General features: G+C 40.7%; 1 protein-coding gene across 5 annotated transcripts in view; it reads left to right on the top strand.

Moving 5' to 3' along the window:
• Gkap1 (G kinase anchoring protein 1) overlaps window positions 1-20,948 on the top strand; it is a 38,640-nt gene extending 17,692 nt beyond the window's left edge. For 4 of the 5 annotated variants that reach the window (XM_051172591.1, XM_051172573.1, XM_051172596.1 and 1 more), the window contains 7 exons: window positions 3,981-4,003; window positions 10,573-10,716; window positions 13,101-13,202; window positions 15,851-15,914; window positions 17,131-17,201; window positions 17,548-17,625; window positions 20,632-20,948. In XM_051172591.1, coding sequence (XP_051028548.1) covers window positions 3,981-4,003; window positions 10,573-10,716; window positions 13,101-13,202; window positions 15,851-15,914; window positions 17,131-17,201; window positions 17,548-17,625; window positions 20,632-20,679 — 530 coding nt within the window. In that variant the 3' untranslated portion in view covers window positions 20,680-20,948. The remainder of the gene's footprint in view (window positions 1-3,980; window positions 4,004-10,572; window positions 10,717-13,100; window positions 13,203-15,850; window positions 15,915-17,130; window positions 17,202-17,547; window positions 17,626-20,631) is intronic. The other variant, XM_051172603.1, reaches the window with a different exon arrangement.
• The last annotated feature ends 2,250 nt before the right edge of the window (window positions 20,949-23,198 follow it).

Below are 23,198 nucleotides of genomic sequence, written 5' to 3'. Positions count from 1 at the left end.
GTTTGTTTGTTTGTTTGGGTTTTTTTGTTGTTGTTGTTGTTTTTGAGACAGATTTTGTGTAGCCTTGGCTGTCCTGGACTCACTTTGTAGACCAGGCTGGCCTCGAACTCACAGTGATCCACCTACCTCTGCCTCCCGAGTGCTGGAATTAAAGGTGTGCGCCATCTCTGCCCAGCTTGGTTGCTGATTTTTAAAGTGGGGCTCTGAGATATTTTTGGCAAATCAGAAACCTGGTCATCCTTGTTCTCTGGTACTGAGGAGCTGTCAGTTTGTGGTGGTTTCCAAGAGGACTCATCTGTAGTGGGTTTTGAGTGTCTTCCTTGTGTTTGTGCCACTGCTGGAGTGTATGTGACCATCCCCATTGCTTTATGTTAGTCTATGTGAGCCTTAAAAAGGGAGTGGTCAGACCTCCTGACCTCTCTGTAGATGCATCTGCTGCAGAGCTGCACCCCTCAGCTGGTGGATTAAGGAGACTGAATCCCAGTCCCATAGTCCTGACTATTGGTCAGACGACCTGCTCCTCTGGGCACTAGCAAGGAAAGAGAAATTGTGCACTATAGCCATGTCTCAGTTTCAGATCCCTGTACCCATCCTAGAGCTAGTTTGAGGTCTGCTGTGGTATCATTTCTTCCTTGACAGTTGGCTTTAGCCTCCTTTTGGGTTCTTGCAATGCACATGTTCCTCTTGAGGCTCCTACTGTACCAGGCATCCTTCCTGGTGCTGTCCTGACAGGAGCCATCGCAGTGTGTACTGTATGGTTGGGTGCCCCAGCAGGCTTTCTTTGGGAAAAAAATATATACTTGACCTCATTTCTATTTTCTATAGCTCTTTTGCTTCTCTCTTGGCACTTTAAAAAAAATTTTTTTTATTAATTCATTCATTTTACATCTCAATAGTTATCCCATCCTTTGTATCCTCCCTCCCTCCTGCTTTGCCCCTACCCCCCTACCCAATGACTGTGACTGAGGGGGATCTTCTCCCCCTGTATATGCTCATAGGGTATCAAGTCTCTTCCTAGTAGCCTGCTATCCTTCCTCTGAGTGCCGCCAGGCCTCCCCATCCAGGGGACGTGGTCAAATAGGGGGCACCAGGGTTTGTGTGAAAGTCAGTCCCCACTCTCCGCTCAACGGTGGAGAATGTCCTGACCATTGGCTAGCACATAACAGGGACATATGCTCAACCATGTTCATAGTGGCCTTATTCATAATATCCAGAACATGGAAACAGCCTACGTGTCCCTCAGTAGAAGAATGGATAAAGAAATTGTGGTACATTTACACTATGGAATACTGCTCAGCTATTAAAAACAAGGAATTTCCGAAATTTGTGGACAAATGGATTGAACTAGAAATGATCGTGAGTGAGTTAACCCAGAAGCAGAAAGAGTCAAATGGTTTATACTCACTTATATCTGGACACTAGCCCAAGAGGCATGTCCCATGAAAGTCTTCACTTATCAGGAAAGTGGGTCAGAGAGGAGGACATCCTGTTGGTACTCTTAGGTGAAAGAAGTATGGGAGAATGGGGAAATAGAAGGATCCAGAGGGTCCTAGAAACCTACAAGAACATTATGACGGTGGATCTGGGCCCAGGGGTCCTGCTCAAACTATGACACCAGCCAAGGAATATACGTGCAGTAAACATCAAACCCCGACCCAGATCTAGGCACTTTTTTTTTTTTAATCTTAATCATTTTGCACCCAAACTCTTGGTCTCACAGACATTCACCTACCATCTTTCCAGACACACACACACACACACACACACACACACACACAGACACACATATTCTCTCTCTCTCTCTCTCTCTCTGTCTCTGTCTCTCTCTCTCTCTCTGTCTCTGTCTCTCTCTCTCTCTCTCTTGCGCGCTCGCGCATGCGTGGATGTGTGTGTGTGTGTTAAGTGCAGTGTTTCCAGAGTTTGGATTGTTCATGGTGGGTTGTTAATTTGTTTCCGAGGAGGGCAGAGGCTAGAATCAAGGTTCCATTGCTTAATGTTTTTCCAGTGATAGTTGCGTTTCAACATGAATTTTGCAGTGACAAAAATTTTAAACAGAAAGTTGTTTAGAAAAAGCTATTTGAGGGCTTAAAACTAAGTCAGTTCAGTAGGACTCTGTAAAACTTAGTAAGAAATTACCAAGTTACGGTTTTGTGGTGTTTAATTTCTTGAGTTCTTTATATATTTTGGATATTAAACCTTTGTCAGATGAAGTGTTGGTGAAGATCTTTTCCCGGTCTGTAGGCTGTCGCTTTGTTCTACTGACAGTGTCTCCTGCCTTACAGGAGCTTCTCAGCCTCATGAGGTCCCATTTATTAATTGTTGACATTAAGGCCTGGGCTGTTGGTGTACTGTTCAGGAAGTTGTTTCCTGTGCCTATGTGTCCCAGGCTCTTCCCCACTTTTTCCTCTAACTGAATTAATGTCTCTGGTTTTAAGTTGAGGTCTTTAATCCACTTGGACTTGAGTTTTGTGTGTGGTGACAAATAAGGGTCTAATTGCATTTTTCTACGTGTAGACATCCAGTTAGACCAGCACCATTTGTTGAAGATGCTATCATTTTTCCATTGAATAGATTTGGCTTCTTTGTCAAAAATCAAGTGAGCAAATGTGTGTGGATTCATCTCTGGGTCTTCAATTCGATTCCATTGATCCACCAGCCTATTGCTTTGCCAGTACCATGCTGTTTTAATTACTGTTGCTCTGTAGTACAGCTTGAGATCAGGTATGGAGATTCCTCCGGAGGATCTTTTATTGTATAGAATTGTTTTTGCTATTCTGGATTTTTTATTTCTCCATATGAATTTGAGAATTGATCTTTCAATATCTTCAAAATATTTTGTAGGTATTTTGATAGGGATTGTGTTGAATCTGTAAATTGGTTTTGGTAAGATGGCCATTTTTACTATGTTGATTCTCCCAATCCACGAACAAGGTAAAACCCTCCATCTTCTGATGTCATCTTCAGTCTCTTTCTTCAGAGGTTTGAAGTTTTTTTTTCGAATAAGTCCTTCACTTGCTTGGTTAGAGTTACTCCTAGATACTTTATATTGTTTGTGGCTATCGTGAAGGGAGTAGTTTTCCCAATTTCTTCCTCTGCCTGTTTGTCATTTGTATACAGGGAAGCTACTGACTTTTTTGAGTTTATTTTGTATCCTGCCAATTTGCTGAAGGTGTTTATCAGCTGTAGGAGTTCTCTGGTGGAATTTTGGGGGTCACTTATATACACTATCATATCATCTGCAAATAGGGATAATTTGACTTCTGAATTTGTCCCTTTTCTAAAACTAACTAAAAGTAAAACTTGACATTTTTACTTTTTGAGAAATTAAATATGATAGTTGAAGGTGTGATAGTGCATGCCTATAATCCCGTAGGTTAAAGATTTTATTACAGTGCAGCCAAATCACTTTGTGTATCTTAAAAATAATACAGTCGGTAACTTCTAAGGACATAGGTTGCTATCATATTTTTCATTTATTTCAACAAAGACAGTCATCTGGACATTTTCAGTTAATAGTCTCTTCAATTTTCTAACTTCTGAAAAACACATAAAGCCAGGTTAACTGAGTCATATATAAAACTCGTATGCTGAAAACTTAATAATAGCCATAAGATGTAGTCCCTGAACTGAACTAAACCAGCAGCTCTGTGCTGGACTTCAGCACCCTAAGCCTAAAAGCAGTCAGGTGTGAATCTTAGAAAACTGTTTCTAGAGCCGGGCATGGTGGCACACTCAGGAGGCAGAGGTAGGTAGATCACTGAGTTCAAGGCCACCCTGGTCCACAAAGTGAGTCTAGGACAGCCAAGGCTACACAGAGAAACCCTATTTCAAAAAAAAAAAAAAGAGAGAGAGAGAGAGAAAGAAAGAAAGAAAGAAAACTAACCCTTATAGTCTTAATAGTCTTTCTGCTACTTTGTGTTTTACATGTTAAAATATTGGTATTTATTAATTCTTAAAACTTTTCTTTTTTTCATTTACAGATCATAATAGTAAAAAGACTGAGGTAAGTTTTACTGTGATTGTCCTGTAGTCTAGAAAACACTGAAGAATAGTACTTTAATGATTATCAGTAAGTCTTTTTCTAGAGACATGGCCACTTAAAGGTTTTCCTTGACTAACCTCATTATGTTTCTGGTGTTGTAAGGATAGAAATACATTAGAATAAACGTGGTTAATTGCATAAACTAGTTTCATTTGGTATTACTATTCTAATCTGTATGTATTTTCAAGCTTAAAATTCAAAGAAGTGACTTAATCTTCAAATCTGTGTTTTAATTTTTATATGTGTATATGTTCATTTTTTTTGTGTGGAGGAAGGCATTGTGTCCACAGGTGTGTGTTCACAAGTGTACTGCATAGGTGTTCATGCATGTGTGTATGTGTGTGCATAGCTGTGTGTGGAGCCCAGGGAACAAGTGCAGGCGATGCTGTTCCTTAGGTGCTGCCCACATTTGTGGACCCACATGGTGGAAGACGAGAACTGACTCTCAACGTTGTCTTCTGGCCTCTGCATGAGTCACGGTGCACAGGCCACCCTACATGTGGCACACGGAAAAAAATGTAAATGCTTGTCCTTCTAGATGTGGTGATACATATTTACAAATCTCAGACTTGAGAGGCAAAGGCAGTAGATTGTGATGCCTAAGCTACATAGAAAGACCCTGTGACAAAGAATCAAAACAACCAAAAATCCAGAATATAAAAAAATCAACCCCCCAAAAGGCTGACAAGATGTCTCAGCACATAAAGGTGCATGCTGCCAAGGCTGAACCTGATTCTTGAGACCCCGACAGTGACAGCGACTGACTAACATCACCTGCTACAAAGACCTGAGTAGTGCGGAAGGGAGAGAAGCGTGTGGAGGTGGGCTGCTGCGAAGCGTGTGTGCTGTGGTGTACTGAGAGGTCTTTACGTTGTGAAGCTGGATGTCTGTCCCATAAGAGCCTACATGGAACCCTTAGTAATTGGGGAAGGGGGCACTAAGAAATGTTAGGCTGGAGGGATGGCTTGTTGGTGCAGAGTGCTACAATGTAGCTGTAAAGGTCAAAGCTGAGGTGTAAAAAGCTGAACATCCTGCATATACCTGCAGTCCCAGCTCTGAGAGGGCAGAAACAGAAGGATTGCTAGAGCCTCTTGGCTTACAGCCCAGTTGAGATGATACAAGCTCCAGGTTAGGAACGAGACCCTGCCTTAAGGAATAGGAGGGAAGTGATTGAGGAAAAAAGGATGTTTCATGTCTGGTTCTGGTCTCTGCATACATGTGCACAAGACATATACAAATACAAGATCAGATTTGCAGGCCATCACAGCCTGCTCTAGAGAAACTTACATATGTGACCATAGATATTGATATCTGTGTGATTACCAGTCCTACCCTTTACATCTTACCCAAGAAAAGACTGGAACAAATCCAGGTGCTTATCTTTAGAAAAGGTTTTTGAAGTAATGATGATACAATTTAGGGATAAACAAAACTTTAAAATGTGCCAAAAAACCCAGTGCTTAGCGTAAATGTAAGTCACACCTTAGGAGGGGCATCTCTGCCACACGAGGTTCCAGGCTTAGATGTGTAACAGAGACGAGGCTTCAAGGAAGCAGTTGGGCAGCTGGAGATGTTACTGGTGGTCTAGCATTGCCTGCTGTGAATAGGCCCAGGGCTGGTGCCTAGCAAAGCAAGGGAATGGAGGTTTTTTCTGACAACTCACTTGGTCCCTCCAACAAGATCATGTGAGAAGAAAAAGTAGGTTGTGGAAAGGGGTGTGTTCTAGATTAGAGAGACTTGAGAGATCACCAGCTGTAATGTGCAGGTCTTAGTCATATTATGCCATGGGGTCCCTATTGCAAAATACCTAAGCCAAGGAAGTATATGGGTTAAATAAAACAAACAATGAAGTTATGATTTTAGTTCTTTACCTAATAACAACAACAACAAAAGATGGAGGTGATAAACAGTAAATTCGTGGTCATGGCTACTTTGCGGAAGCAAGAAGATGAGTGTGGGAGAGTTCAAACGGCACAGGTACAGGTAGAGCATGCTCTAGTCTTGAAGAGAAATGAGGTTGGGGTGGCTCTTTTGCAAGCAGCTTTACTGACTGGTAATGTGACTCAGTGGGAAAGTACTTGCTGCCAAGTCTGCTGACTCAGGTTCAATCCCTGGGATTCACATGACAGAAAAGAGTACTAACTCTTGCAGAGAACAAGTTCTTCTCTGACCTCCATCCCCTTCAGCAAACAAAATACAATTTAAAACAACAATTTTAGGAGGGGTGGCTCTTTAAATAAAAAAATAAATAAATAAAATAACAACTTTATTGTTAAATAGTCTGCATCAAATTTACCATAGGATGTATATAACTAAGTCGTGAAGAAAAACAGACTGGGAATCAAATCAAATCAAACCTAACCTCTCAGCCCCATTTGTAGTATATTTAAGGAGTTAGGACCAAATCACAATCTAGATTTAGAATTGTCTATAATCTCCAGAGTTCCCTTTTACTCCCCTCTTGAGTCCCTGGCAATGACCGTTCTGTTTTTGATTTCTGCATATTTGCACTTTCTGGTAGCCTATGATCATACTCAGTGTGGTCCTTTTTTTTTTCCACCTGGGATTGTTTTCACCTGGGATAGTGTTGTCAGGTTAATCTACATTGTAGCATGTGTCAGTAGTTTATCCAGCTAGACATAGCTGCCCACTGTCTACCAACACTGAGAGGGCAAGACCATCCTGGTCTACATAGCTCCAGGCCAGCCTGTACTACAAAGTGAGGTCCTATCTCAAACAAACAAATAATAGTTCATTCAGCTTTATTGCTGAATTTATTCTATTGTCGAGTTGTTTTGTATTCAGTTACTACAAACTTTTGATGTTTGTGTGGTTCCATGTTTTTATTCCCCAGGTGGTTATCTAGGACTGAAATTACTAGATTGTATAGTAATTTTTTTTTCTTTTCAGAGGTAGGGATTGAAAATGTTTACCTGTTTGTAATGTTCTGGGGATTGAACCCATGGCCTTGAGCAGCTAGGCAAGCATTTTAACTACTGAGTTCCATCCAAAGACCTTTTAACTCTTTCAAACATGATCTCACTAAGTTATCTAGGCTAGCTTTGAACTCTGTGTATCTAGGCGAGCCTTGAACTGATGATCCTCCTGCCTCAGCCTCCCAACTAGCTAGGATTATAGGCTTGCTGCAACAGGAGACCTGGTTGAAATGTTTAACTGTTTAAGAGCCTGACAAATTGGTTTAGAGCATGGATATGGCATTTACTAGTCTCACCTGGGGTGTGTGAGAAATTCTAGTTTCTATACATCCTTGCCAGCACCTAACATTGTCTCCTACTGGGGATGTACTCTATCTCATTGAATGTCAGTTGCATTTTCCTGATGGCTAATAGTATGTTTTCATGTGCTTGTCAAAATTCTGGTATCTTTGAACACACTCTTCTCAACTCTTTTGCCAAATGTGTGTGTATGTGTGTTTCATTCAGAAATATTGAGGGGCTAAGATTGTTTTGGGGTTAGGAATACTGGTAAGAGGAACAGCAATCAGATGAAGGTAGGCACGGTGTGCATGCCCTTGATCCCAGCATAAAGGTGTGGGTCTCTGTAAATTCAAGGCCAGCCAGAGCTGCATAGTGAATTAGTGAGATCTGTCTCAAACATTCTGTCAAACAGTGTCACTGAATAGTGGAAATGTGGGTGCTGGTTATTGTCATCAGCATGCTGTTCCTTTCATGGACGCTCAGCACTGTTGTATACTTAAAATATTTTATACTTAAAATGAGATCTTACCAGATTGTGGTTTCACGAAGCAGTACTTGGAATTATGTTTGTGCCACTTGCCACTTGGTGGTGGCTCCTGGCCACCACAATTTGATTGCTTAGTGGGATACCTGCTCTGTCCGCCTCCCCTGGTGTCTATGAGACTTAGCTAATGCAGCCTCTCAGCGCCCTGTAGAACATGAAGTTCTCTACAGGCATTTGACAATCTCATTTGCAGTGATAACCAAGTAAGTGCTCACTCACGTATTTCACTTTCCTAGATGATGTGAAGGTAAAGCACTGAGCAGCTATTGAGCTGTGTGTGACTGTCTACAAATACAGCTGAGCTTGATAAACTCAGGGCAGTGTTTCCTTTAGTCTCCATGCTTGATAACAAAAGACGGAAAGCCCTACTTCATCAGAGAGTATAAAGTCTCCAAGCTAGAGTGATTTGATAGTTGACATTAAAATCACATCACTGTAGTATATTGTTTTTTTATTTGTATGCACAGTTTATGTCAAGATGACTTTTAAATGCAGCACAAAATAATGCAAAATAAAGCCATAGTAATCAAGTTAGTTTGATACTGATAATTGAGAGCCCTGAAGAGTAGAAATAAAAGTTGATTGAATTGATAGTCCAGAAATAAACCTTGATACTTGTTTTTGCTTGATTTTTGAGTATGAGTACCAAGATAGTTCAGTATGGGAAAACAGCCTTCTCCATGAGTAAATGTTAGCTATCTCTCTGCAGAGGAATACATTCGGATGCCTTCTGCACACTATACACAAAAACTAACTCAAAGTGGATCATAGAAGTATATGTAAAACCTAAAACCAAGCAGAGGAGCATGCACCTGTGGTCCAGCTACTTGAGGGGCTGGGGGATTGTTTGGACAAAGGAGTTGGAATGTCAACCCCAAGTTGTAGCTCCGTAATCAAGTGTCCACCCACCATACCAGAGAGGCCATGCCTAGATTTGAGCCCCAACACCACAAAGGCAGATAAAGTTGAAAGGCTTGCTAAATAGAAGAGCTGGAACTCCGAAACTCTTAGAAGAAAACAGGAAGTGAAATGCTCATTTAGCATACATACAGTCCTGAGTTCAATCCCTAGCTTAAACAAAAATTAAAACTTTTGTGTTATAGAAGACATCATGAAAAATTAGCTAAGGCAACCTTATAATGAGGGAAAATATTTACAAATAATATTTGGTGAGATGCTTGTTTAAAATAGACACTTTTTTGTATATGTATATGTTCATGTGTGTGTGGGTACCAAAGGTCAATGTCCAGTCTCTTCACCTTTATTACTGTACTGGGGGGAGGAGGGGCAGGTGATATCAAACCATTTTATTCACAGACTTGAAAATGGGAGGGAACAGAGATGTTCAGGAAATCTGATGTCTTTGGCAAGACAGATTTTTCTGGGATAATAGGCATTTGTTACTATGCTCAGCTTTTTAGAATACATAAATTATTTCCTTTCAGATTTTTATTTATTATAAATATCATGTTTGTCTGAGGGACATGTCTAGAGGACAGATATGTGCACATGAGTGCAGAGGCCAGGAGGTGTGGTCAGATCCCCTGGAGCTGGAGTTACAGGCTGTTGTGAGTTACCCAAAGTAGGTGCTAGGAACTGAACTCAAGCCCTCTACAAGAGCAGTACACACTCTTAACCATGGGACCATCTCTCTAACCAGAAGACAAATCCTTACAACTCGGAAGTAAGCAGGCCAGTAACTCAGTTAAAAATGAGCAAGGGTTTTAAGTAAACCTTTCTCAAAAAAGATTATATATAGTGTCCAGTAAACAGATGAAAGCAGGCCTGCTCCATTAGCCATAGGGGAAGTGAAACTCAAACCTAGCTGTTCACATCCATGAGGGTATCTGCAATAAAAAACATAATTACATATAGGTAAGCATACAGAAGCTAGAACTGTCTCATGTTGCCAATAGGATTATAAAATAGTGAGCTGCTTGGGGCACTAGCTGGAAGATCTCAGAAGGTTAAACATAGACTTTGCACACCGCCCAGTAACCTTACTCCTAGGTATACACTCAGCAGAATTGGAAACATGTCCATAAACATCTTGTAGATAGATGTTTATTGCAGCAGTATTCATAACAGAAAAAGAGAGATGTCCATCCACCAGTGACAAGAAAAACACGATGTAAAATGGGATAGTGCTTGGCAGTAAGAATGAAGTACTGCTCCATGCCATTACATGGACGAGTTTTGTAAACATTGATAGATCAAACAATTTTGAAACAGAAAACAATTATTCTGTTTATATGAAGTGTCCACATAGGTAAGTTTATAGACATATAAAACTAGTGTTGCCTAGGGCTGAGGAAAGTATTAGAGAAGGGAGTGAATGCAGGGTGAGGAGAACAGAGCTGTTTGTGGCGGCAGCTGTACAACCCTGAGGGTGTGTCAAACCTGGCTTTGTCCGTGCTAACGTAGACTGTATGGTGTACGTATAACAAACAAGTAGTGCCTGGGCATTTTGGTACAGAGCCATAGTTTCAACATGTGAGAAGCTGAGGCAGGAGGATCATGAGTTCCACACCAGTCTGGGCTCTGTAGTGAGAACCTGCTTCTAAAAGGTTTAACCATATCAATCTCCAAAATACAAAGAAGTAAGAAAAGGGCACTTGCAAGTAAGTCCTCTTCTGCTTCTCTTCTGCGGACAGGGGGGTGGTGGGTTGTCTCCTAGCCCCCATTTCATTCTTCATCCCTCTCACGAGGTTTAATGAGTGTGGATATATTTGTGTCAAATTATAGTAACTCATGATTCACTTCGACAGGAATCAAATTCTTCTTCACACGATGGGGGATTCTTCAATAAACTGGAAGATGACGTTCATAAGATTCTTATTAGAGAAAAAAGGAGAGAACAACTTACAGAATATAATGGAACAGATAATTGTCCTGCTCCAGAGCACAACCAGGCATGTAAAATAAAATTCTCTTAAAATCACAATGTTTTCTTTTTCACTTTAAAGAAAGTAATCTGCATATTTCAATTCTAATTTAGGGTACTATTTTAGTCATTATTCTGCAAAGAATAGTGGGTATGTTACGGGTACAGCTAATTCAGTAATGAATATGAAGCACATGCTGCACTGTGTACATAGTTAAGGATTGGTACTGGGGCCAGGCACGGTGACAAATGCCTGTAATCCCAGCACTCAGGAGGCAGAGGCAGGCAGATCTATATGAGTTCAAGGCCAGCCTGGTCTACCAAGCGAGTCCTGGACAGCCAATTGCTACTCAAAAAACAAAACAAAACAAAACACGAAAGAACTGGTACTGGAGAGAGGGTAGCCCCTGTCGCTCAGGCACAGAATAGTAAATACTCAGGTGCCCTGCTCTCTCGGTAAAACTAAGTTGCCTATGTAAGTATAATTAGATGATTAAGTGGCATTAGTGCTATATAAAGCCTGACCGACAGTGTAATGTAATGGAAAGAGAATAGATATTGAAATCAAACAAATATAACAAAAATATTAGTGTTACAGCTCAGCTGCTGTACTTCACTGGAACATAATCATTTCCTTTTTACATGATTATTATGGGAGTTTGAAATTACAATTTAAAATGCTTAACAGTATATTGTACATAGTATGCATTTAATAGATATTGTTTTGTATAGATAGAGTTGTGAGTGCAAAAAAATGTAACAAGAATGGACATTAAGATGGGCTTCTGTGAGTGAGTTAACTCAGAAGCAGAAGGAGTCAAATGGTATATACTCACTTATATCTGGACACTAGCCCAAGGGGCATGTCCCATGAAAGACTTCGCTTACCAGGAAAGTGGGACAGAGGGAAGACTTCCTATACGGACTCTAGGTGAGAGAATCAAAGGAGAATGGGGAAATAGAAGGACCCAGAGGGTCCTAGAAACCTACAAGTAGGTCATTATGACGGGTGGATCTGGGCCCAGAGGTCCTGCTCAAACTAGGGCACCAGCCAAGGACAATACATGGAGTAAACTTCAAACCCCTACCCAGATCTACCCAATGGACAGGACATTTTTCACAGTTGAGTGGAGAGTGGGATGTGACTTTCACACGAACTCTGGTATCGCATGTTTGACCATGTCCCCTGGCACTCAGAGGAAGGATAGCAGACTACCAAGAAGAGACATGATACCCTATGAGCATATACAGGGGGAGGAAATCCCCCTCAGGAACAGTCATAGGGGAGGGGAATAAGGGGAAAATGGGAGGGAGGGAAGAATGGGAGGATACAAGGGATGGGATAACCATTGAGATATAATATGAATAAATTAATAAAGTATAAAAAAGCTGATACAATTTCATAAACTGCCAAATGAAGAATGCTTGATCCAGAAGAAAAAAAAAAAAAAAAGATGGGCTTCTGGAGAGAAACTAACATTTCATTTGGAAGCTAACCAGACAGAGAATCTGAACATGTAAAGATGAGGAAGAAGAAACTAGAATGTCTTGAGTAAAACTGGAGACATGGTGAAATAGAAGGCAGTTTAATTAAAAGAAAATGCTGTGTGCGTCTAATGAGGTAGATTGGAAAGGGTTGTATAATACTTAAAGCCTAGCTTGTGATTTAGTTTATAGAGAGGAAAGAATTTTTGAAATTTTTTAGCAGAATAAATATTTATTTAGTAATAATGGTTTTATTGAAGTGTCTAGGAAAAATTGAAGGGAGATGAAGAGTTATCTGCATAGGGCTAGATAACGATTAATTGTAAGGATACAGGATAGCATGGCATCCTAAGTAGAGTGCAAATTGGTATAACCATTTGAAAAAAACACTATAGTGCCAGATGGGTAGCACATGCCTTTAATCCTAGCACTCAGGAAGTAGAGGCAGGTGGATCTCTGAGTTCAAGGCCAGCCTGGTCTACGACAACCAGGGATCACCAAGGCTGTGGGAGGTGGGGGGGGGTGGACAACTTTAAACTTGAAGCTGATAGACATGGCTAATTCTACATATTTGATTTTTGTTCTTGTTAGTTTGTTTGGTTTTGTTTGTTTGTGCTTGGTTTTTCAAGACAGAGTTTCTCTGTGTATCTCTGGCTGTCCTGGAACTCAGGCAGATCTCCGAATTCAAGACCAACCTGGTCTATAGTGTGAGTTCTATGACAGCCAGGGCTACACAGAGAAACCCTATCACAAAAACAATCTCACTTGGTGTTACTATTATGTAACTAGGATCATATAATTGAGTGAAGGTCACAGTTGCCTAAGAAATAAGGTCTGGAAATCTTCTTAATCTTTTCACAAAGGACTATTGTAAATAATGATAGATGGAGCAATCTTGGTCAAAAAGCAGTATTTTTCTTTTTTCAGGAAGTGGGTCTAAAGGATGGAAGAATTGAAAGACTAAAGTTAGAACTTGAAAGGAAAGATGCTGAAATTCAGAAGCTCAAAGCTGTGATCACCCAGTGGGAGGTGTGTGTATATCCACTGTTTGTATAAAAGACAAGAATTACGGATTTACATTTTCTGGGGTCTTTTATATATGTTTATTATTCGGTTACTAGAAATAGTCATTCTGCTATTCAGGTTTTCTGGTATACATTTTGTTATAAAATATTTATCTTAACATATATTATGTACTATATGTATTTAGATATATTAACTATTTTAAGCATGTGATTCAATAGCATTGTTTATTTAGTTAGGGTTTTTTGGTTTTGAGACAGGCTCTCACTGCATAGACCAGGCTGACCTCAAACCCACAGAGATCTACCTGCCTCTGCCTAAGACTAACACCAGCAGAGTTAAGTACCTTTTCACTATTGTATGATGTGACTGCTGTTCTCTCATACAGCAACTGTAGCCACCAAACAGCTCACTGTTCCCACCCTGCCCCTAACAACAGTTCATATCTGTGAATTGCCTGTCTTGATCCCTCATTTTGGAGAATTATACAGTTTTTGTCCTTTTCTTTCTGGCTTATTTCTTTTTTACATAGTGTTTCTCCGTGTTGCAGATTTATCAGAACTCCATCCCTTGTCCCATACTTTTTGGTTTTGGTTTTGGTTTTGGTTTTGGTTTTGGTTTTTCGAGACAGTTTCCTCTGTGTAACCTTGGCTGTCCTGGACTCACTTTATAGACCAGGCTGGCCTCAAACTTGCAGCGATCCGCCTGCCTCTGCCTCCCAAGTGCACTACCACATCTGGCCGTCCACACTCTTAAGTGTACACACTACACTTGGTGCACTGGTGCAGCTGTCAAGATTCCTGCTTTGAGTTCTTCAAGCATTTTGAATAACTAGCAATAGAATTGCTGTTTATGCAATAGTTCTGTTTTACTCTTTATGTGACTGCCAAGCTTTTCCAAAGCAACTGTTATATTATGTTTCTACCAAAAATGCACAAGGATTCTAATTTCTCCATATCCTTGCTAATACTGTGTATACAATTGTTTCTTTTTAAAGATTAATTTAATTTTGTGTGTGTATGTGCTTGTTTGTATGCACATGTATGTTCAGAGGTCTGTAGAACCCAGAAGATCCCTTATCAGATCCCCTGGAGCTGGAGTTACAAGTTGTTGTGAGCCACCTAATGTAATGTTCGTGCTTAGAACCAAACTTGGGTCTTCCTCAAAGAGCAGCAAGTGCGCTTGACCGTGAGCCAGCTCTCCAGCCCTTACAATGTCTTTAGCCACAAATTTAGGGAGCATTCTCTTGCTACTCCCCTTTAGACTGTGACAAAGACACTCCTGTTCCTCAAGCATCATCTGTCTCCTGACTAATGTTAGGCACTGATCACTTACTGAGAGCCATCCTGTGCGAGGGTCTAGGGCTGCTGTGTGCTTTCTGCCATCCGCTCTGTGGTAGCTGCCTGGTTTTTTGTTTTGTTTTGTTTTGATTTTGGTTTTTCAAGACAGGGTTTCTCTGTGTAGCCCTGGCTGTCCTGGACTTGTTTTGTAGACCAGGCCAGCCTCGAACTCACAGTAATCCACCTGCCTCTGCCTCCTAAGTGCTAGGATTAAAGGTGTGTGCTACCACACCCAGCTAGCTGCTTGTTTTTTGTTTGATGAGGCCCTAGGTGAAACACCAACACTATAGAAATAAAAACAAAACTGGCATATTCTGCACATACATGGTACATGATGAGAGAAAGAAAGATGAAAGGTTTTTACACTGATATGTTTAGGCTTTTATCTTTTTATAACACTCAATATATTGTTTTCACTAAGTATTTATTGTTTATTAGGGCTTGAAATATTTTAGAGTACTAAAAGAAATGTTTAATGAAGACTATTGAGGGAGATATCAAAAACCCAAATGGTCTGTGTGGGAGCAGAGTTCTCTTATTCAATGAATGGAGGAATGTACATTCTCACTAGGCTTAGGAGAATCCATTTGGAAAAAGGAACTGGAAAAGGCCAACAGAGCCACGAGTTCTGTATTTGACAGTAGCCATTGTAGAACAGACGATAGAGTGCTGGTAAAACGTGCAGGGCAGAACTGGTAAAGACCTGGGAGCTGTTTTCTCTTGACCTTTGTCAAAATTAGTTTTTATTTGGGGAGGAAAGAAAAAGGCCCTTCAGGAAAACTTAATATTTGCCTGACTTCACTTTTACCCTTCTCTGCTTTGAAATTTTTAAAATTTAATTTGTGCGTATGTGCACATGCGCGTGAGCACACTGTGGAGTCGTATTGTCCTCCTGACTCTGTGTAGGCTCCAGGGATCAAGCTCGGGTCCTCTAAGTCATCTTACTGCACCCCCACGTGTTTTTTTTTTTTTTTTTTTTTTTTTTTTTTGGTTTTTCGAGACAGGGTCTCTCTGTGTAGCCTTGGCCATCCTGGACTCACTTTGTAGACCAGGCTGGCCTCGAACTCACAGCGATCCGCCTGCCTCTGCCTCCCGAGTGCTGGGATTAAAGGCGTGCGCCACTACGCCCGGCTCACCCCCACGTTTTTATAGGGTTAATTAAGAGTTCTGTTTGTACCTTCCTCCATTCTGTTTATTTCATAAATGATTTGCATTTTTAAGCAAGCATAAAATGCACAGCCCAATAAACTGAAAGTAGGCTGTAATTTATCATTGACTTTTAAAAAGTTAAAATCTCTTTTCTTTGACTGTTAGGCAAAGTATAAAGAAGTAAAAGCAAGAAATGGACAGTTGCTGAAAATGCTTCAGGAAGGAGAAAGTAAGTGACACACATACTTTTAGGTTTTTGGTTTTTTGATGACATTGTTGGTGTTAAACTATTTTATGTATATGGATGATGTGTGCGCGCATGTGGGCGCGAGACGTATTTTATCAATACAACAAAATTTAAAAATTACCGGTGGTACAAGTTGGATAGTTCTTATGACATCAACAAAGGCCTCTTAGAGCAGCTGTCTTTATGCACATTTGCCACTCTTCAGATGAGAGTGTTGAGGTTCTACTTCAGTACTGCACCGAGACAGGTGTGGTGGTGCATACCTTTGACCCAGTACTGTGGAAGCAGAGGCAGGTGGATCTCTGACTTCTACGCCAGCCAAAGCTACATAGTGAGATGCCTGTCTTAGAAAAACAAAAAAGGAAACAAAATACAATCTTGCTTTTAAAATTAGTCAAGAAGCCAGGTCTAATAGTTCGTGTCTGCAATCCCAGCACTTTGGAGACTGAGGCAAGAGAATCAGAAGTCCAAGGGCCAACCTGAGCTAAAAGTAGAAAGATGCCTGAGAAGATAATGCTGAGCTGCTCTATCAAACATGATAAACCCAAGTTTGATCCCTGGAGCTTATGTGATAGAACGAAAGAACTGACTTCCACAAATTATGCTGACACATGTGGACTGTGGAATGCGCGCGCGCGCACGCACGCACACACACACACACACACACACACACACACACACACGGTATATAAGTGTAACAAAAAAATAAAAAGTAATAGGATGTAATAGATAAACATTCAAGATGCTTAGTTTTTCTGTGTAATTTTTCTATTTTCTTTTCTTTTTTTTTTTTTTTTTTTTTTTTGAGACAGGGTTTCTCTGTGTAGCCTTGGCTGTCCTGGACTCACTTTGTAAACCAGGCTGGCTTTGAACTCACAGTGATCTGCCTGCCTCTGCCTCCCCAGTGCTGGGATTAAGGGTGTGCGCCACCATGCCTGGCTTTCTATTATGTATCTGTCCCTAGTTATTGTAAATTGAATAATTAACTATCGTATCTATGCAATTAATATTTCAACACCACAGAAAAATTTCAATTACTTTTTAAAAAACTGCTGTTATAATAGTGACCAAAATTTACTGGTGAGAAGTGAGACCAATCAGGCTCCAGAAGAACATGCACTAAGCAAAGAGGAAGAAATTATTGCTCTGAGTGCATAGCACTGGAGTGACTGAGACAGTAATTCTGCTTTCCTTTCAGTGAAAGACAAGGCAGAAATCCTTCTGCAAGTCGATGAGTCACAGAGTATCAAGAATGAGCTGACAGTCCAGGTGAGGGCTATGCGGGAGGCTGGCTGCCTCTCTTACGTCTTGGGAGGTCTTAGTTGTTGTTGCCCAGCTAAATAGAAAGACAGCTCATTAAGCAGACAGAGCAGTAGAAAGTGTTAGCATTATGCACTAGCATGGTGGGCATAGACATCCCTGGGTGTGGCTTTCTGCTGTTCACAGTGAGCATGTCCTCCTGCTCAAGTGCACACCTGCAGAGTGCCTCATGGGAATCATGGAAGAGCACTTCTGATACTGACAGTTGTCAAATTTTATCACACTGGATATGTTTAGAATTAATGTACTTCCCAAAGGGCCAAAAGAAGTTTTCTTACTTATTATTTGGTTGTAGGTGTCTTCACTTCATGCTGCATTGGAACAAGAGCGATCTAAAGTGAAAGTATTACAGGCAGAATTAGCCAAATACCAGGTATGTTTTTATAACTTCAAAGTTTGCTTCATAGCTACAATAGGAGTAGATAACATTATAAGAATAAATGGGCGCTGGGCGTGGTGGCGATGCCTTTAATACCAGCACTCGGGAGGCAGAGGCAGGTGGATTGCTGTGAGTTCGAGGCCACCCTGGTTTACAAAGCGAGTCCAGGACAGCCAAGGCTACACAGAGAAACCCTGTCTCGAAGAAAAAAAAAAAACCAAAAAACCAATAAACATGCTATTTTATTTTTAAACCATAACTTTTTTTTTGTTTTTTGTTTGTTCGTTGTGCTTTCTTCAAGACAGGGTTTTTTTGTGTATCCTTAGCTGTCCTGGACTAGGTTTGTAGACCAGGTTGACCTCAAACTCACAGAGATCTGCCTGCCTCTGCCTCCCTGAGTGCTGGGATTACAGGCATGCACCACTGTGCTCGACTTTTAAGCCATAATTTATTATCAGATACGTTGGTGATTTTGTAAAAAAAAAAAAAAAAAAAGAGAGAGAGAGAGAGTTATTTTACTTACATGTATGTTTGTGTGCGTGTGTGTGTGTGGGAGTACCTTTGGATGACAGAGAGAGAGAGAGAGTATTGGATCCCCTCAAGCTAGGCTTAGAAACACTTGAAAACCTCATGACCTGGGCTAGGAACTGAACTCAGATCCTCTGGAGGAGCAGCAAGCACTCCAGGTAATGATGTACTTTTTCAAAAATTAAGAGTAATTCTAGGAGCAGGGTGTGGTGGCACATGCCTGTTATCCCAGCACTTGGGAGACAGAGACAGAGACAGGCAGATCTTTGTGAGTTTGAGGACAGCCTGGTCTACAAAGTGAGTCCAGGACATCCAGGGCTACACAGAGAAACCCTGTCTCGAAGAAAAAAAGCAACTCTATATATTGGTATATACAACAGTAACTAAAGTGATTCAGGAAATGCATTGGAGCTATGTAGACAGTGTGCAGCGCTAGTCATATAACTGGAAACACAGGTGACATATACCACAGGCGTGATGCAGTTGCTCACTTGGGTATAGTTGTACCTGCCAAGTATCTCCTCTGTAGATTGTAGATGTCTGCCCTTCTTACCTGACAGGTAATAATACAGCAGATATTTGAGATTCTTTCATACCCATTGTTGTTATCTGCATTTGTTATTATCTTGATATTTTAGACTCTGCTAGGCTTAAGAAGATAATTCACCTCTTCTTTTCCTGTATGAAACAACTGGAAGTAACCAGTATTTTCCATTAATAAGTGTGTTTTTACTTACCTACACATATGTGTGTAAATGAACCATGTGAAATCATGGTCAAAAAGGCTTGAAAGCCACTAGGGGCATAGACAATATAAAAATTATTATTATTATTTTTGTTTGTTTGTTTTGTTTTGTTTTTGTTTTTCGAGACAGGGTTTTTCTGTGTAGCCTTGGCCATCCTGGACTCACTTTGTAGACCAGGCTGGCCTCGAACTCACAGCGATCCGCCTGCCTCTGCCTCCCAGGTGCTGGGATTAAAGGCGTGTGCCACCATGCCCGGCTCGACAATATAAAATTTATTTAATCAAGCCTGACATGGTAGTACACACCTATAATCCGAGCCCTTGGGAGGCAGAGGCAGGCGTTTTCTACGAGTTCAAAGCCAACCTGATCATAACGAGACGTTGAAAGCAGTTCTTGTATGTCTGTTATTTGGGTTTGTTTTTTGTTTTGTTTTTTAAATCTCATTGACTTTTTCACATTAGCAGTGTCATAGTCAATGATGTTTATCCTAGGTGTGTTATTGGTAATTCTCACCATTGAGAAGCATGATAAGAATTTTAACATATTTTTGATACTAACAAGAAGTAAAGTCCTTAAATATGTTATTACACATTTAATTTCCCACAAAAATAAGTATATTTTTCCCTAAATGGTCCTCTGGGTGATTGGGAATGAATAACAGTATGTATATATATATATATATATATACACACACATACACACACATACATACACATACATACATATACATATACACTTTTTTTTTTTCTTTTTGGTTTTTCAAGGCACACTTTCTCTGTGTAGCCTTGGCTGTCCTGGACTCGCTTTGTAGATCAGGCTAGCCTCAAATTCACAGCAATCTTTCTACCTCTGCCTCCCGAGTGCTGGGATTAAAGGCATGCACCACCATGCCCAGCTCAGTATTCTTACATTTAAAAGAGTTTTTGTTGTTCTTTTAACTTAGAAGACTTGTGTATTTGACTCCAAAAGGGAAGCTGTAAGGTGGAAAGGGTGAAAGAAACTAAGATACCTGCTGCTGTTTCAAATGAGCCTGGGCCTGCCATGCCCCTAATAGGAATTAGAAATATACTTTTAGCAAATTCTTATTTTGTTAAATATTTATATGTGTGAGTGTTTTGCCCTTATTCCCAGCCTGAAAATCAAATTTCTAATGCTGGGGCTGAACAGTTGGCTCAGCACTTAAGAACACTGACTTTTCTTCCAAAAAGACCTGGGTTCAATTTCCAGCACCCACATGGCAGTTCACAACTGTCTGTAACTTTAGCTCCAGGAAATCTGACACACTCCTCTGTCCTCTATGGGAACCAGGCACGAAAGTAGTACACAGGCATATATGCAGGCAAAACACCCATATGCAAAAAATAAAATAAATTTTTTACAATTCTAATACTGTTTAATAGAAGCAAAACTATAAAGAATGTGAATTATGAATTAAATTAACAAAATTATAATTAATTGAATTGCCAAATTTGTTGATTATATGAAGCTAATAAACTATGTTATTGTTTGATTTTGTACTTTTTAAAGTATTTAAGACAAAATGAGCTCTCAAAAATGAGATATTTGTGATCTTGATTGATTCAGCCTAAAGAGACCCATATAGAAATACTATTACTTTCTGTAGCATTTGTAAAAGTAACTGTGAGAGCAGCTGGTTTTGCGTGCTCCTAAGCCAAATGTCCTGAGGTGGTGTACCTTCAATAATGTGCTCTGCTTTTCTTTACAGGGCGGCAGAAAAGGGAAAAGGAACTCCGAGTCTGACCAGTGTAGGTGATTACGGTAGCCTTTGAGGTCAGCACAAAATACTTCCAGAATTTTGCAGAAATGTGTATATTTAATGCTGTGCAACTGCTAAACTGCAGAGTTTTTTTGTTGAAGAAACTAAAAGCAACTAGCTCATTTAAAGTCTACAATTTTGTTCTTTTGGCCTAAAGTTAAAAGAAAATAGAGAATTCCAGCAGAACTTGATTATTGTTTTCTGTCCAAACTGCTTATGGCTTTAGTTTTTCATCAGTCAATAAAATTACTTTACTCTTCCACTAACCTGCCTGATACGTAAAGTCTCCTGAATAGTGTGGTATTGTCCTTGCTCAGCTTCCAACACCTTTGTGTGCTGAACCTTACAATTTCCAGCACCCACATGGCAGCTCACAACTGTAACTCCAGTTCCAGGGCATCCGGAATCCTCAAACAGACACAACAACAATGCACAGAAAAAGAAAAAGAAAAGAAAAGCTCTTTTGGTGACAGGTGGTGAATGCAAGGACTCATAGGGTTAAAAGTGACAGAGCCAGTCCTGAACAAGACACATATATAGTCTTTGTAAGGTTCAGGGAACATTGGAAAAGAGTAGAAAGAAAGAAAGAAAAAATATAGGGAGAAGGGCTGCAAATTGTTATCTTCTGGACAAGACATAGACATTGCAATCATAAACTCAAAGCAGCTGTAGATACATCCTCAAGATCTGCACAAGCAGCCACCAGATGTGGAGAGAGGATGGCTCCAGGGGCCCAACCCTCCACAGCTGAAGTATCTGTTACTGATAGATTCAGGGGGAGAAAGAATCACTGCCCTTTGCATACACATTATGACAAGATCTAATGGATAATTCCAATGCAATCATCACAGATGGCCTTGGGTAAAACCACAAGGGTCACAGACAAAGCCCAAGTCAATGATGTGGGAAAGGACTGAAAGTGATGCAGTGAGATGGGGGTGAGGGGAGGAACCTAGGGGAGTGAGGGGTATTGGGGATGGAAGCAGTAAGAGTATGGAGGGAGAGAAAGTAATCGATGTATTACATGTATGAAATTGTCAGCTCTTATAAAAGTTGCACTTCCCATTCCAGAAGCTCTGGGTTACTAGACAAAAATTCCAGTTCTGGTTATGAGATACCTCTCCAGGAACTGTTGGCCAGGAAGATCCCAAAAAGACCTCCTAAAATAGGCGAGTTATGGCCATTGCACTGCTTCGCCTGTCACAACTGGATGGTAAGACATCCCTTTTGTTGATGACAACCACACACCTTGGTTGCAGAGTACAGAGAAGCCATGTTGGAGCCAATCAGGATGCTTCCTCACTGCTAACAGGCCTTTATGGTGCCAGGAGATGCTATGTAGGCAGTGTGGGGAATAGAGGAAGTCAGAAATTGCATTTCCCAGTTTTGGACCTTGCAAACTACAATATCAAGTTGCCAGGAAGCTTACAGAAATAATAGTGGCATAACGGTTATAGGGGTTACCAATGGTCTCTGCTTGGCTCTGAGGCCTGTTCCATAGGAGAGAAGTCATGCTTAGTGCTGTGGATCTGTCAAAGACCATTGTTGGGGGATCTCATAAGCACTTTTATTTGCTAAATGGTCATCTTGTCAAACCCTTTGACTGGTTCAATGTTCAGTTTTGACCTGAGAAGCTTTTTATAGCAAACAGCAGTTAATGCAGACTCATGGCTGGTCAAGACACTGAGAACAAGTGACTGTGTTCTCAACCTTGAGTGGGACACCCATATCACATGCATCTCACACCAGAGCTCAGGGGTCACTGAAGAAGCAAGGTCAGAAGGAATCCAAGCCAGATGATGAGGATCTGGGGTATGAAAGGATGCCTTGACATGTCTGTGGCATTCATGAACACAAAACAGCTGTAATTGTCAGCATAGGGCCTGTACAAGACTGAACCCCTCAACATTCAGTCCTGGAAGGGGAAGGACTCATGAGGTCCCATCCAGTAGATCTAATGGCAGTTACTGGTTTGGGGAAGGGAAGTTCATTGTCTTTAGTGATGTAGCCATTGGTCAGTTACCCATGTTCCAATGGATGGCCATATACCCATGCCCATGTGAATGACACTGGTTAAATCCATAAGTCACAAAGCAAAAACTAAGACGTGAAAGTGGAATGGGGATTAGAAACAGGAAATGTAGCCAAAAGGAGAACAACAGAGAGAAGTGCGATTAAGCTGTATTATATACATGTACAAAGTTGTCACAGATTAAATTGATTTTATAAGTGATGTTTGTCATTAATAAAATTTATCTTGGGGCTGGAGAGATGGGTCCGCAATTAAGAGCACTGTATGCTTTTCCAGAGGTCCTGGATTCAATTCCCAGCAACCACGTGGTAGCTCACAACCATCTATAATGTGGTCTGATGCACTCTTCTGGCCTGCAGGTGTATATGCAGGCAGATCACTGTATACATAATAATAAATAAATCTTTTAAAAAATTTTTTAAAAAGCTGGGTGTAGTGGGGCACGCCTTTAGTCCCAGCCTGTGGGAAGCAGAGGCAGGTGGAT

The sequence above is a fragment of the Acomys russatus genome, chromosome 3 (genome assembly GCF_903995435.1).
Source record: "Acomys russatus chromosome 3, mAcoRus1.1, whole genome shotgun sequence".
Classification (NCBI taxonomy): domain Eukaryota; kingdom Metazoa; phylum Chordata; class Mammalia; order Rodentia; family Muridae; genus Acomys; species Acomys russatus.
The sequence above is the reverse complement of the archived record's forward strand: the minus strand, read 5'-3'. Positions and strand labels throughout refer to the sequence as shown.